Source organism: Stegodyphus dumicola, chromosome 8 (genome assembly GCF_044657685.1).
Source record: "Stegodyphus dumicola isolate Sdum_Otavi_A_Nest chromosome 8, ASM4465768v1".
Classification (NCBI taxonomy): Eukaryota; Metazoa; Arthropoda; class Arachnida; order Araneae; family Eresidae; genus Stegodyphus; species Stegodyphus dumicola.
In genome coordinates this window covers 187,408,192-187,422,384 of record NC_140775.1, presented here as the reverse complement: position 1 = coordinate 187,422,384, position 14,193 = coordinate 187,408,192, and the positions used below count along the sequence as shown (strand labels likewise).

The window sequence follows — 14,193 nt, the reverse complement described above, 5'->3', positions numbered from 1 at the left end:
CAAGTAACTATCGTCTTAAATCTGCTTGAGATTCACTAACTAATAATAAAACTTACTAAATTAAAAAGTCAACTGCTAGTTAATAAACTTTTACATTTAAGTGCTCAGTTAAAACACAACCAATTAAATTTATATTCTTTTATCATTCCAAAGCAATAAATGTCTAACAGACAAGGTCTGTTTGTATATTGTATACCTAATCGTTCGTTAAAAAAACAGTTCATTTCCTTTATTAAGAAAAGATTTATATGCTGTTTAATCATATATTAAGCATTCCAAGAAAAACAGGATATGTATATAGAATTTTTTAAATAAAAATTTTAAATAATATCATTTATTTACATTGAACTGTAATCAACATATGTAACCACTAACCCAAATCAAGCATTCAGAAATTAACTCTATTGTTTAAACATGCACATTGTTAAGATTACGGATTTTTTTCACTGAAATATTGTAATTTTAATTTTACCGATAAATGGCAATTCCGAGCAACTGTCATGATAGCAGGATCATCTAAGTCATCTTCCAAGCCCAACTGAGATATGCTTTTTGAAACAATTTCCTGAAAAAAGCAAAATTATACACTAATTAAAAAATTCATACATAGTTACAATTCTCAATTATATGAAATAAACACAAGATTAAAAAAACAATATACTGACAGAAGCTACATTTTGTTTTGGGGAAAAGAGATATCTCAAATAGTAATTTTTTACAATATACGTGAGGAACTTTTACTTTTCACATGTCTTATTTTATTTAGCAAGTTAAAGCAGTTAAGAGGAAAGATGGGACACATACAGATATATATAACTACACAGAAGGAAGAGATAGTCATTTTAGGTCCCATAAAAACAATGAAAAATACTGTAAGACTAGAAACATTAAATATGAGAAAAAGATGTTTGACTTTATTGGTAAAAACAAATACGCTGGAAAAGTAATTTTGTACAAAAGGAGGAAAGTCCTGTATCTGATGAGGAAAATTCAGAATAAAATTTTAATTCCACAAAATTTTAAAAGTAGCATATAGTAGGAAATCTGCAAAATGCCACAGAAAGTGATAAGTAGGTAATGTAGGGCAGAAAATGGCAAAATGAAAAATATGGGAATTAGTTGTGAAACCAGAAAGAAAAAACATTAGAAAACCACAAAGATATTCAGAGCAAAAAGAGAGAAATATTTTGATGATATTTACAGTCCCGTACTTAATAATAAGCGAATCATTTAATTACTTTGTACTTTACTACAGAAATAATAAAACATTTTCATATAATATGAACTGTTAATAAAATGTATCCCATTTAGCAGCACCATGGATGCATCAATGCTCACTTCTTATCCTGCTCTGGAAGAAAGAAATCCAACCATGAAAGTAAACTCTTGATGCTAAAAATAAATAAACTGAATAGCTGTTAGCAAAAGAATGCATGAATATTCCTTCACTTTTGGCTTTACAAATTAAATCTTTTAATATGGATGTACTTTATCTTGAAAGATTTTTATCATGAATAGCAGTTTGGTCACTTAGCAGTTATTAAATCCTAAAATCCATACTTTAAAAAGATCAATACTTCAACAAAAATGCATCTAAACATCTCAGAGGAAAGCATTACTGGTCTGATGTACATTCTTCCTACGTATTTACAGCGATAGTTTCACACAAGAAGTGAAATAAACAGTTCAGACATCTGGCATTTTCACATGTAATTTCTGACTTGTGACCTGTTAACCAGAAAGTAACCCCTCTCCCAAAAAATCCACTAAACATATGTTATAAATTAATAATGTGATTAATTTTACTTACATTAGAAAGAAGAATAAGTGATCTAGATGACTGCAGTTTAGAAGTACTGTTGGATAGAATTCTATAATACTGCAGTGGATCGCACAAAAATAAGAAATTCACATGCGAGATCCCCCACAAATCAAATCAAATAGTTGAGCTGTTATGAGGTTTGAGAGGACATACTCTGGCACTGCAAGAGCAATAAATTATTCAGCAATTCCTCCAATTGACATTACAAGAGTCATAACTAGTAAAAGATTTTAGCAATCTGCACTGTGTCTATCATCAAGGTCTCTCCAATGCCAGTAGACGAAGAACCAAGAAGAATCAAAGACTCTTAAGATCCTCTTATATCAGCTTGGATTATAATGAATCAGACAACTTAAAAATAAAACTGAAAAATTAAGAGGGCATGACTAATTTAGTCTTCAGACAGAGCAAGATATCAGAGCACGCTTAAACTCTTCAACTAGAGACTCTTGTTACTAACAAGATCCTCATATAACAAGGACAATACTTTCAAGTAATTGTTTCTATTCCTTCAATATTAATTGTTGATGGTCATTATAGCATTGTTAATAGAGTTTATCACAGTTTTATAGTAATTTTAGTTTTACATACAATAAGTAATATGCAACCTACTGAAATGTAACCAGTCCATTAACAACATGGAGTTGCACCATCAGCGAGGCTCATTGTTTCCACCCCACCACCTTTCATTGTTTCAGAGATAAGATACCCATCCAAGAAATATAAACAAAAATATATATTTAAATACTCACATCTTGACTTTCATCATTTTCAAGAAGAGTGTCATTAAAAACTGAATGTGGTACTAATTTATTCTTTTTTATTAATTCAGATAACTTTTCATGAGCTTCTTCCCAGTCATCTGCAAAAAAACATATTTACAAAAGTTTACTTTTCTGAACATAAAACCATACGAAATTAACACTATGAATAAAACTGGATAGCTAAATTAAATAAATATATATTAAAATTTATTATTCTAAACATATAATAATGATTATGGTATTGTTTGCAATAACTCGTGAAAATCAGTCATGACACGCATACGCAATTATAACCAAAATTGACTCACAAAAGGCCACAAATAACACACACATTCTAGATACAGTACAAAGTCCCAGATCCGGACATTCCAATATCCAGAATGATCTAAAATCTGGACCTCAAAGCCACCACCAACCTTTTTTTTTTTTTTTTTTTTTGAGGGGTATGCTTTACGCATGCGTATTTGATTCCCCCCTTACAATAAAACATGCAGAGTCCTGATTATTATCTCACTTCGGAGCTAAATAAAATACATCATTATTGAAGAAATAATCATTTTAGCATGAATTTGGGCAATCAATAATTTGACTCCATAGCTGCTTATCTGCTTGGCATACATCTCAAACCGAAACTTTCTACATAGAAATATTGTTCATTTTACACCAACTAATATTTTATATTCTTGATGCCAACCTGATGAGTCATTATCTATTATATTTTCCTTTTCTCACTGCATGTTTATCAACACATGATAATTTGAGTAATGAATCCTGCAGCAATGCCTAAACAATTTTTTTTATATTAGTAATTGAATAACTAAGAGTATGGTAAAATCTTTTCTGTTGACTAATTTCTGTAACTAAGAGTTCGGTAATCTTTTTTATTGAATTAAGACTAACTGATTTGTTATTCACATAAAGCCAGAACCGGCAGAAGAGCTCGCATAGCCGCACTGAGCTGCAGAATTTAGGGATGAAGAGCAGTTAATGAAAGTTTTTCATTGTGATGACAATGTCTCAATCATCAGTCAATTAATGGATAACGAAATCTGTAGTATGATTCTAGATCCAGAAAATATCACTACCGATAGTGAAGAAAGTGACAGAGAGGTTAATGAAAATGAAAAAATTTCAATTGACAAGTTAGTCGGAATTCTCGACCCAGGAATTACAGGACTTGAACAACGGAACTTTATAACTGAACAAAAAAATTGTACCTTTCCGTTTCGCCGGCGTAAATCTCGCCAAGCAGACTTTGTTGGCATCAGCATACAGTATACACATAAAAATATTAACAAATGTTAGTTCTAAGAATTTTTTTATTTTGAAGACAAACATTTTAATATGGTTTGTAAAAAGGCAGTAAATAAAGACAATAAATTTGTAAAAAGACATTAATTTAAAATTTACTATGCTTTCATGGTTCAACATCCTGATTCGCTACTTCGTATCACATGACCCCAAGTGATCTCATCTTACGTAAGCTACACTATAAAAAACTAATTCTCTCAGTAATTATTTACATTAATTTCAAGTTAAATCTTAATTTGGAATACAAGTTTAAATGCAAGAATTATTTCAATTCGTAAAAATAGCTTACTCAGAAATTATGTAAAACCGCATTGCTTTACTTCGCTAGTGCATTCTCATTAGAATTGATGAATTAACCCTTCATTTTGCCTTTATATATTTTTGCCTTCAGGTGAGCGGTGTGATTGCATCTTAATCGACTTAATTACCACGAACGGTCTTAGGGCATAAAATTTAATTATCTAGGTAAAAAATTCTATGTAATTGTATGCCAGTATTGAAAGAAACAATCAATCTGATAAGAAATGGCTGCAAGTTGTTTTGAAAATGAAGCGTAAAAGGTTACCAGCGAAGATATTCTGTTTGGCATCAGTTGTACCATTATTGGCGACTTTATCGTTTGCGCCGGCAAAACGGAAAAGTACCAAAAAATTATATGTGTCTATTGAATTAAAGAGAAAGTATTAGCACAAAAAACAAAGATACTTAAACAACTTACACAGAAGGAAATGTTTAATAAAGTAAACATGTAAATATTAATTTTTTCGGACATTTTGATACCCTTTAGATCATAAATACTTCATTATTTCATAAATCACAATTTCATATTTTTAATTTTGCAATCGTACTACATCCCATTGTACTAGATTTAAATTGATGATCTAATATCCGAAAAAAAAAAACCCAAATCCGGGATCGGCAAAGTTGCGCAGAATCCGAATTTCAGACTTTGTACTGTATCAATTCTAAGAGAATAGAGATACCAAGTTACATAGCTAGAAGGGACAGTCTATTGCTGCTGACAGCATATTTTACATTTTAAAAAGTAACATTTCTCACATAAGACAATTTTATTAATTAATTTGCATCAACTTAGTCATTTTTATTATTGAAATACTTATTCTTTTTTCAACCGCACTTACAACTAAAAAACAAATAACAGAAATACAGATAATGTAAAATATAATAAAAATTATTCCATTTTTGTATCGTACATTTTAAATTTTCAAAGATAAATCAATAAAATACATGTCTAGGCAAATGCTTATATCACAGAACCTACATCTTAACACATTACCAAACGATATCCTATTAATCGGCTTTTTATCGCCAACGCCTACCGACCGATAGCCTATTAATCGGCTTTTCATCACCAATGTCTAACGACCGATCGGCTATTAAACACTTTTTTTAGGCAACGCCTGCCGACCGATAGCCTATTAATCGCCTTTTTTTTTTTTCCAACGCCTATCGACCAATAGCCTATTAATCGCTTTTTTTCTAAGGGCTATCTAAAAAGAGCCTAGCAATCGGTAGCCATGGCGATAAACAATTTCGATTTGCTACATCATCTGCATTTTATTCTTAGTGTTGAGGTACATTGCTCACTTGCATTAAGTGCGTTGCTTCGTAAACTCCCACATTTTCACTTTTTTTTTTTTTTTTTTCCAAAATTACCATTCACGATGAGTGAAAAAATGGTATGGAGAATTTTATTTAGACGATTTATCAGATTGTCCTGACAGTTATTCAGAACATGAAGAATTTGCGGCCGGTCGGACGTGTGTATGCTGATGAACCGCTAGCGGTCGGCAAAGTGTTAAGAACATGGCAAACCTAGTACATCAACATAATGCCCATTCTTTTACTTTTCTTCAACCCTTCCAGATTCATCATAAACTTCTTTAATTATACATATTCATTATAATAATTCATTTAAAAAAACTACTGTATTACTTATGCATTTTTAGCCAAAAGTCTTGCAACAGTTACCACTAGCCACATGCAGAGGATAACAATTGTGAAATGTGGTTACTGGGATAAAGAGCTTTAAATATCATTTTTGTTTTTTATAATGATTTAGACATATAAGCTACAAAATACACAATTAAAATGTCAATATTTGACAAAAACTACAAACACCAAAAATACACAATTTCACCAGAAAAATAAATTTAAAACAATACATACCATTTGCAGCCTGGCCAAATGTTTCATCATTTAATGCATCATATTCTTCCTCAACATCCCCAGTAAGCAATACATCTTGAACTACTTGTCTCCCAAGTACCTGAAAGTTGATAATTAAGATTCAGTCAATGGACTATAACATAAATTTAAAGCAACCATGCTGAAAAAAAATGTAAAGACTGAGAAAACAGACATCTGTTTCAGTTGAGCATCAAAATATTTTTTTGGATTTCAGAAAACTCGTAATCCTCTAATAATTATTAGCCATAGTTATGATCTTTTGAGATGTAATAACACCAATCTGTAGCACAAGTACTTAACAAATAGTAAATATTACTGGTCATCAATTATATTGCTTCCCAGATGTTCTGGCTCTTGCATTAATTCTGGACGAATTCTGAATGTTCAAAATGGGGGAGGGGGGAAGCAAGCAGTTTTGGTACTCTCTGTTTATGCACTTAACTCTCAGAAGAATCACTATGTTGCCAAAGTGGGCAAACCATGATTGGTTGCGTGCATTACACCAACACGGAATTTGTATTTTGAAATCTGACAATCATCTTTGTGGCTGTTGCTTATCAAGTATTCTTAGGTGATTGCAATAATAGCTTTTTTCAAATTTGTGCTAGTCTCTGATATTTTTTTTTTTTTTTTTTTTTTTTTTCCCCTTGGTGTTAATAAACTTTTTTCTAAATTCACACAATTCTCTGATGCTTAGTTAACAGGTCAATGTGTATATGGAAAGGACAGGGGAAAAAAGGATGCTTATTTTTAATTCAGTTTATTGGTTACTGCTTTATGTAATTTTCAGTGTTTTATTATAGATATTGCTTTTATGTAATTTTCGGAGTTTCGTAATACTAAATGTTTCTTGAATTTTAAATTTGTTAATTTGATGCAGTTTTGCTGGCAAAAAATAACTGCCAACAACTGGCAACTTTGCAGGTGAACTGGGAGATTAATCACAGCACTGCAATTTTTATTTTAAAAAGTTTGATCTTCCTAGTTCTTTGCTCAGCAAATTAAGCATTTTCAACTATCCACACCCTCCCAAAAAAATTGCAAAAAAGCATTATGTCGCCAAAAAATATTTATGTGGCAACCCAAGTGTGCACATAGTGTGTATATATATATATATATATATATATATATATATATATATATATATATATGATGTACCAGCTTTTGTCCGGAATAAATAGATTGGTGAAGAAATATAGATGTAGTCGTAGCTTAAATTATCAGACGATAAGTTTAAAAAACAGGATCCATTTATTATTGGTCAGGAGAAATAGCAGTTACAAAATCATATTTCCAGAGTAAACAAAAAAGAATTACTAATAACTTTTTGTATGAAGTTTACTGCATCGTTACATTAAACAAAAGACACACAATATTCCTTTGCGAATCCTTTTATAGCCTCTGGAGAGGCGGAGCTTCAAAGAAATGACGTCAGCCATTCCAGTTCACTTGAAATATCTCCAGAACATTCTATAACTGTACGTGTAGAAAAGACGGGAAAAACAACTTGACTACGGGGCTGTGGATTTAATTACACGTACTTTCACATAAGAGACCGTCGCCATTAAAAATGAAAAGAACATACAGTTAGAATTTTAAGTGTATTCTTGACTATGGAATTTTATTATTACATATACATATGTAGTTGTGATGTAAAATATATTAATATACTAAATACTCCAAATTTTAGTTGAATAATTTCGTTTGTACTTAGGTATTGTCACAACCACCTTGTTTGTTGGTAAATTTTCGGAAGTCGCCAAACAATGACGACTATGCACATAACTGCAAGTTTGAATAAGCAGTGTTGCCACTTTCGCACATGCTCTTTTGAATAAAATCCTAGTATATGGTATGGCCTTGGTGAGATTTTGAAAATTGTCACCAATAACAAAATGGCAAAAATTTACAAAAAAAAAAAAAAAAAAAAAACGCTTAATATTTATTTGTTTACTTTATTAAACATTTCTTTCAATGTAAGTTGTTTAAATTGCTTCGTTTTATGTGATAATACTTTCTCTTTAATTCTATAAACAGACATAATTTCTTCTTCAGTTACAAAGTTCCGCTGTTCAAATCCTATAATTGCTGTGTCGAGAATACCGAATAATTTGTTAATCGAAATTTTTTCATTTTCAATAACCTCTGTGTCACTTTCTTCACTATCGGAAGCGAATTATAATGGCGAGGAATTTGATTTAAATCATATCAAAGACGGAGTACATCGAGATGAAATACTACATTTAGTAAGGAATTATAAGCCAAATAAAATAAAAACATCTGCCCTGAAGATAAGGATAGTGCTGACAGATCAACTTCCAATTCATTGCGTATTTCAGGACAGAAAAGATAAACCATAATATTCAGACTAAAAGTGCAAAATAAATAAGATGTATTGGATACATTTAATTAAATAATTATATACATTATTGCAATAACTTATTATATGTGTTAAATTATTACATACATAAATTGACTATATTATTCATTGTATTATATATACACAGCATCAAGGTTTGCCGATTTCGCCTCATGCAAAGATTTCCGGTTTCGGATTCCGGTGTTAGAATCACTGCTATAAAATTTTAACACTTTTTCTTTATTTTTCTGTATATCATAACACAATCATATCGCAATTCCACATGATTCTGCTATAAAATGCACCTATCTCCATCTTTGCAGAATTCAATTCAAAGGAAATGTAATTCATTTGAAAATAAAAAATTTTTAAAATGATGTTAAAAACATTTGTGGTAATAAACTTGGTTGGAATAACTGATTTTGCCAAATTTTTGACAAGTTACCATAAACAATTGATTCACTGCCAGTTCTTATACCAAGCTAGCATAAAGCTATAACTTTGAGATAAAATACTCAAACCAGTTTTTGTAATTCAGTAAAGTCTGGTTGCCTAGCAATGAAGCTCTGCTTATAGTACCTCTTAAGATCAAAGAAACACTATAAAATCTAACATATAAGAAATTTTTCTGAGAAATGCTTTTCTTCCAACAATCGTTACAACAGATTCTTAACCGCATCTTTTGGGCAACAGTTGCGTTTAGTAGTTTGTTTCATGAATGAGTTGCAGTACTTTTTGATTCAAAGAAAAAAACTGTGTTGGGGCAACTCAAGAGGAGAAAAAAAATCTTCTTTAGTATAAATAAATGGTACAACTCTGATATAAGCCCTAATTTCACCAAATGTGGCGATATGTGTTCTACGCTGGTTTTAGGCACGATTGCGTGTTCTATGGTAACCCCGTTGGCGTTGAAAAATCTTTCGCTGGAGCTCGTTGATTCGCCTCTGTGTCTGAGAAGATGGGAGGGAAAGATAAAATGGTAGTTGTTGAATTGAAGTTCGGCAAAAGGAAATATCATTGTGGCTATCCTGTTGATGGGTAGTGGGTATTTGGAAGTGTGGAAAGAGGGTCTGGGAGATTATTTTGGTTAATCTTTGGATTATGGTAACTTGGCGATTTTTTGGCGAAAATTTGGCGACCAACCCTGCTACAGCATCCTGCTAATTTTTGTTTGGATGCCATTTTGTTTTCACAAAGGCATTTTTTTTTTTTTTTTTTTTTTTACTCAACATTTCCAACAATCTGCTAGCCGAATTACGCTTATGCTAGAACTTTTATGGAACAAAAGTGCTTAATCATGACGAAGATTTGGTGCGAAATTGAGACAAAGTGCAGAATCGCCCACTGCTTGCCGCGTCTTTACGAATTGCACATACACAGTATCATCCATGTACACGTCAACCTATTTTCACTAAAAAAAATCCCAGAATTGCACAAAAATGGCATTGCGCACACTCTTGACTACTTCCATGTACACTGCTAAAGTTCTAGCTAGTAACCTTTATCGCCTTACCAAAATGTCGCCAAACTACCTGTTACCATATTCCAAAGATTAGCCATTATTTTTAATGGCAGTGCATGATAGAAGTAATAATTTGGTTGATCTTTACATTACGGTAACTGGTAGTTTGGCGACATTTTGGAGGCGATAAAGGTTACTACCTGGGACTTTGGTAATAATGTGAGCAGTACTGAGTTCCGATTACGCATTATTTTGTGTGGGGGAAATGAGAGATCATGGGATATGTCGTGATGTTAATGGACGAATTACGGTTCTTTAATCGGAAGAGATCATGGGATATGTCATGTGATTTTAATGGACGAATCACTGTTCTTTAATGGGGAAAAATCTGGGAATTTTGTATTTGGCTTTATTCTGTGTTGTGTGAAATAGTGTTTGTGAATTTTTGGATCCCATGGCCGTAAGTAAAGTGAATTCGAAATGGGTATTTAGTGGTATTGAAAAGGATAGTAAGAAGTGTTTTTTAAGGTTGTGTGAGAGAGAAATAAACATGTTTTATTATGTTATTTATTTTACGTGGTATCTTGTTTTGAAAGATAAGTATGATTTTAAAGATTCTGAAAGAGAATGAAGAAAAGTGTATCCGCCACGTAATGAAGATTCTGAAGGAGATTAGGTAAGTTAGCATTTTTAATTATTTTTATGCATTGTTGGAAATGTAAGGTGGAAAGGAATTTGGTATTATTGGGAAAATTGTTATTAGCAATGATTTAGTTTAAAGTAATTAGGATTGTAAGGTAATTTTTATTAATTGAATGTATGTGCTCATGTATATTTTAAGTGGTGTTTTTGAATTTAATTATATTTTAATGAAATGATAGTTATTTTGTGAATTTTATACTTGTAGGAATTTGGTGTATGTTTAAGTTGAAATAAATGTGCAGGGAAATAATTTAAATATTTGATAATAAATATTTGTAATGCTTCATGTATGAATTCGTTGGTGACGTGTATAATGTAATAGATGATTTAGAGGTAAAAGTTTTTGGATATTTTATTTATTTTATATGTGGAAATGTTCATATTTGTAAAGGCTAAATACTTTTTCGCGATCATGTAATTTCATATATGTTCTTTTTACCGGGTTTAAAGATTGAGAAAATTGTCATGTATTTTCGTGAAATTTTTTTAATTTATGAGATAAAAGCAGTGTACATGGATATAGTGAAGAGTGTGCGCAATGCCATTTTTGTGCAATTCTGGGATTTTTTTTTAAGTAAAAATAAGTCGGCGTGTACATGGTTTATGTGTATGTGTTATTTTGAAAAACGCGTAAGGTGTATGGTATTGTGCACTTTTTCCGAATTTTGCAGTGAATATTTGTCATGATTAAGCAGTTTTGTTTGATAAAATTTCTAGCATAAGTGTAATTCGGCTAGTAGATTGTTGGAAGAAGTGTTCAGTAGATAAGAAGAAAAGAAACATGTCTTTACTTCGTGAAGACAAAATGGCGGCGGGGAAAAAAAAATAGAGGGTTGCTGTAGGGGAGTTGGTCGCCAAATTTTCGCCAAGTTACCGTAATGTAAAGATCAACCTTGTGATTTTATTTATTTGTGAACCATAGTATAAATTTTCTGGATAGTGTGTCTGGCTGTCACGTAAATACGATAGTGATTACGTGGCGGCATGTTAAAGGCGGTATGTAATTTATATTTCTGCTATTCGAAAACGCATTAATTCATGGTATGTGCATTTTATTTTATCCTTGTTCTTATTTTGTAGAATGTTATGTTCATTGGTTCTTTAGTATGAATTTCTGTCATTATTGTTGTTTTTTAAAATGTTTGAAATTTATTTTAGTTTATTTTATTGTTTAGTGTCTAGACTGTGCAATTCGTAGACGTTTTTTAAAGTTGAAACAGAATGCTGTGTACATGGTATTATTTGAAATTTATTGTTGTTATGTTATTTTATTAAAGCGAGGAGCGCGTAGATCGTAGATTCCTTCCTTGCCTAAATTGTGCAATTCATAGAATTTTTTTAAAGTTTAAACAGGATGCTGTGTACATGGTATTCTTTGAAATTTATTGTTGTTATGTTAATTTATTTAAGCAAGGTGTGCGTAGTTCGTAGATTCGTTCGTTGCCTACATTGTGCCATTCGTAGATGTTTTTTTAAGTTAAAACATGTCGCTGTGTACATGGATTCTTGTCAAATATTTTTGGTTAGAAACTTTACGTTTTTGCTAACTAAATTTTTTGTTTTTGTTTCAGATTTTTAGCTAAATTGTACGTTGAAAACGTAGTTTTTGGAGACATTTTAGGCTAAAAGTTCGAAATGTAGACAAAAAATTTAGATAGTAATATGGCAGTGTGAAGTTTCTCGCCAAAAATATTTGGCAAGAAATTTGGCGACTTGAGGGCGCATATCAGAGTGGTTCCAAATAAACTTCTGAATGGTCTTTCTTTGTACTTCCGTGTTTCTCGCAAAAATTTATTATTGATTCTATGTCAGTAAGTCTGATAAGAGTTTTACAGCTGCTAGTTTGATGAATTAACACAGTTAAAATCCAACAATTAAATATGCATAATTGATCTCGGAGGCATGCAGTTTGACTCAATATAATTTGCTCAAATTACAATCTTTAAATCCAATAACATTTGAAGTTGTTTATCATATTAATTTTCCATACAAGATAACCATTGCGATACTTGAATAATATCATACAACCATTGCAACAATATAGTGCTTGCAATATTTTATGCAAATAAAACTGGACTTTTATTTAATTTTTAACCTTCCTATCACCTTTAGCATACTACTGAAAAATCTTCAATAAATTAAACATGAAAAGTCTCATACTTGACAATGAAATCATCAATAGTATATCTAAAGTTTACCAAAATGTTAAAAAAAATTTAAGGGACAATTTTTTATTACTCTCAAATGCTAATCATACATTGACCAACACACTCTTAATCTTCCTAAAATGGATATGTAATATTTTAGAAGCAATGAGAACCATAAATTACAATACCACATTTTTACTACATTTTAAGATTTCTAGTAGATAGTAAATTCAGTGCAATTCGGGACATAACAGCTGGGATAATAAATTACTTCCAATATTAAAAAATTTTAAATTATAAGGAATTTAATATATTTCTAATATTGAATAAAATTTGATTTTTTAAAATATAAATGAAACCATCTTTTAAAATTGCCTGTTAATATTGAGTTCTCATCTTCATACCAATATAAATGTGGATAATTATTATTAATGCCCAAAATGTGAGCTTAAAATGAACTGATTTTATTAAAGTTATTGAATGATATGGCAAGAGCTCCTAATACGACGGTCAAATTGCACAACATGAATACAATATTTTTTTCATTAATTCTCCATCACGAATTACATAGATTATTTTTGACGCCAAGATCGGCGCAGGTACTTTATTTTAGAAATAAATGTTTTTTTTTCAGTTACTGATATCTTTCATCAAAAAATTACTATTTTATGTATCCACTTAATTATTCAATATCTTACAAAATAATAAACAAATGTAACGTTTACGAAATAAATAAACAAATTTAAAATATATTTACTTTGTTTAACAAATATTTAAATCAAATTCGTACAACATTGTAAAGGCACTGCTTTTTTACAAATATAAAAAAAATTAACGAAACTTTTATTAAAAACAAAGCATGAAGGAAAGTTACATAGTTAGTAGAGTAACAGATCATGTAATTTTACGAATAACACATTTTTACGTGAATAAAATATAATTCTTTCATCCAAAATCAACATAGGCAGGAAGAAAATAATAATAAACAATACGCACATTTGTTCCTGATGGAAATTCCGTATCGAAACCAAAAAAGTTATCAGCCATTGCGAAACAGTCAAGGTTAGGTCACGACGTCAAACACTTCAGCAAATGTCTCTGTTGCGTTTTTTTGAAGCAGCTTCATTAGCATGGAGTACCTAATAAATCTAACCTTATATATCACTAAGAGACACAATATTTTATCTTTTACGTGGTCAACTAGGCCTAAGTCACAAAAATAAAACAAATCACATATACTCAAGAACCAATTACTTAAAATGAAAAAAATTCGTATTCTTTACAAAACACCGTATATGTTATACACCACTCTTCATAATACCTAAAGCATAAACCCTCTAATGTGCAAAAATGCGCACAGAACTAAACAAATTCACATGATTTTGAAGGAATACCACCAAATTCATTGCCAACTT

At 30.8% G+C, this 14,193-nt stretch overlaps 1 protein-coding gene across 2 annotated transcripts in view; it reads right to left on the bottom strand.

Annotated features, from left to right (window-relative positions):
- The window catches only part of Patr-1 (Protein associated with topo II related - 1), a 64,704-nt gene extending 50,511 nt beyond the window's left edge, over window positions 1–14,193 (bottom strand). The window contains exons 1-4 of one of the 2 annotated variants that reach the window (XM_085822826.1): window positions 13,775–14,193; window positions 6,088–6,187; window positions 2,575–2,684; window positions 473–565 (exon numbers count right to left, since the gene is read on the bottom strand). In XM_085822826.1, coding sequence (XP_085678952.1) covers window positions 473–565; window positions 2,575–2,684; window positions 6,088–6,187; window positions 13,775–13,825 — 354 coding nt within the window. In that variant the 5' untranslated portion in view covers window positions 13,826–14,193. The remainder of the gene's footprint in view (window positions 1–472; window positions 566–2,574; window positions 2,685–6,087; window positions 6,188–13,774) is intronic. The other variant, XM_035361462.2, reaches the window with a different exon arrangement.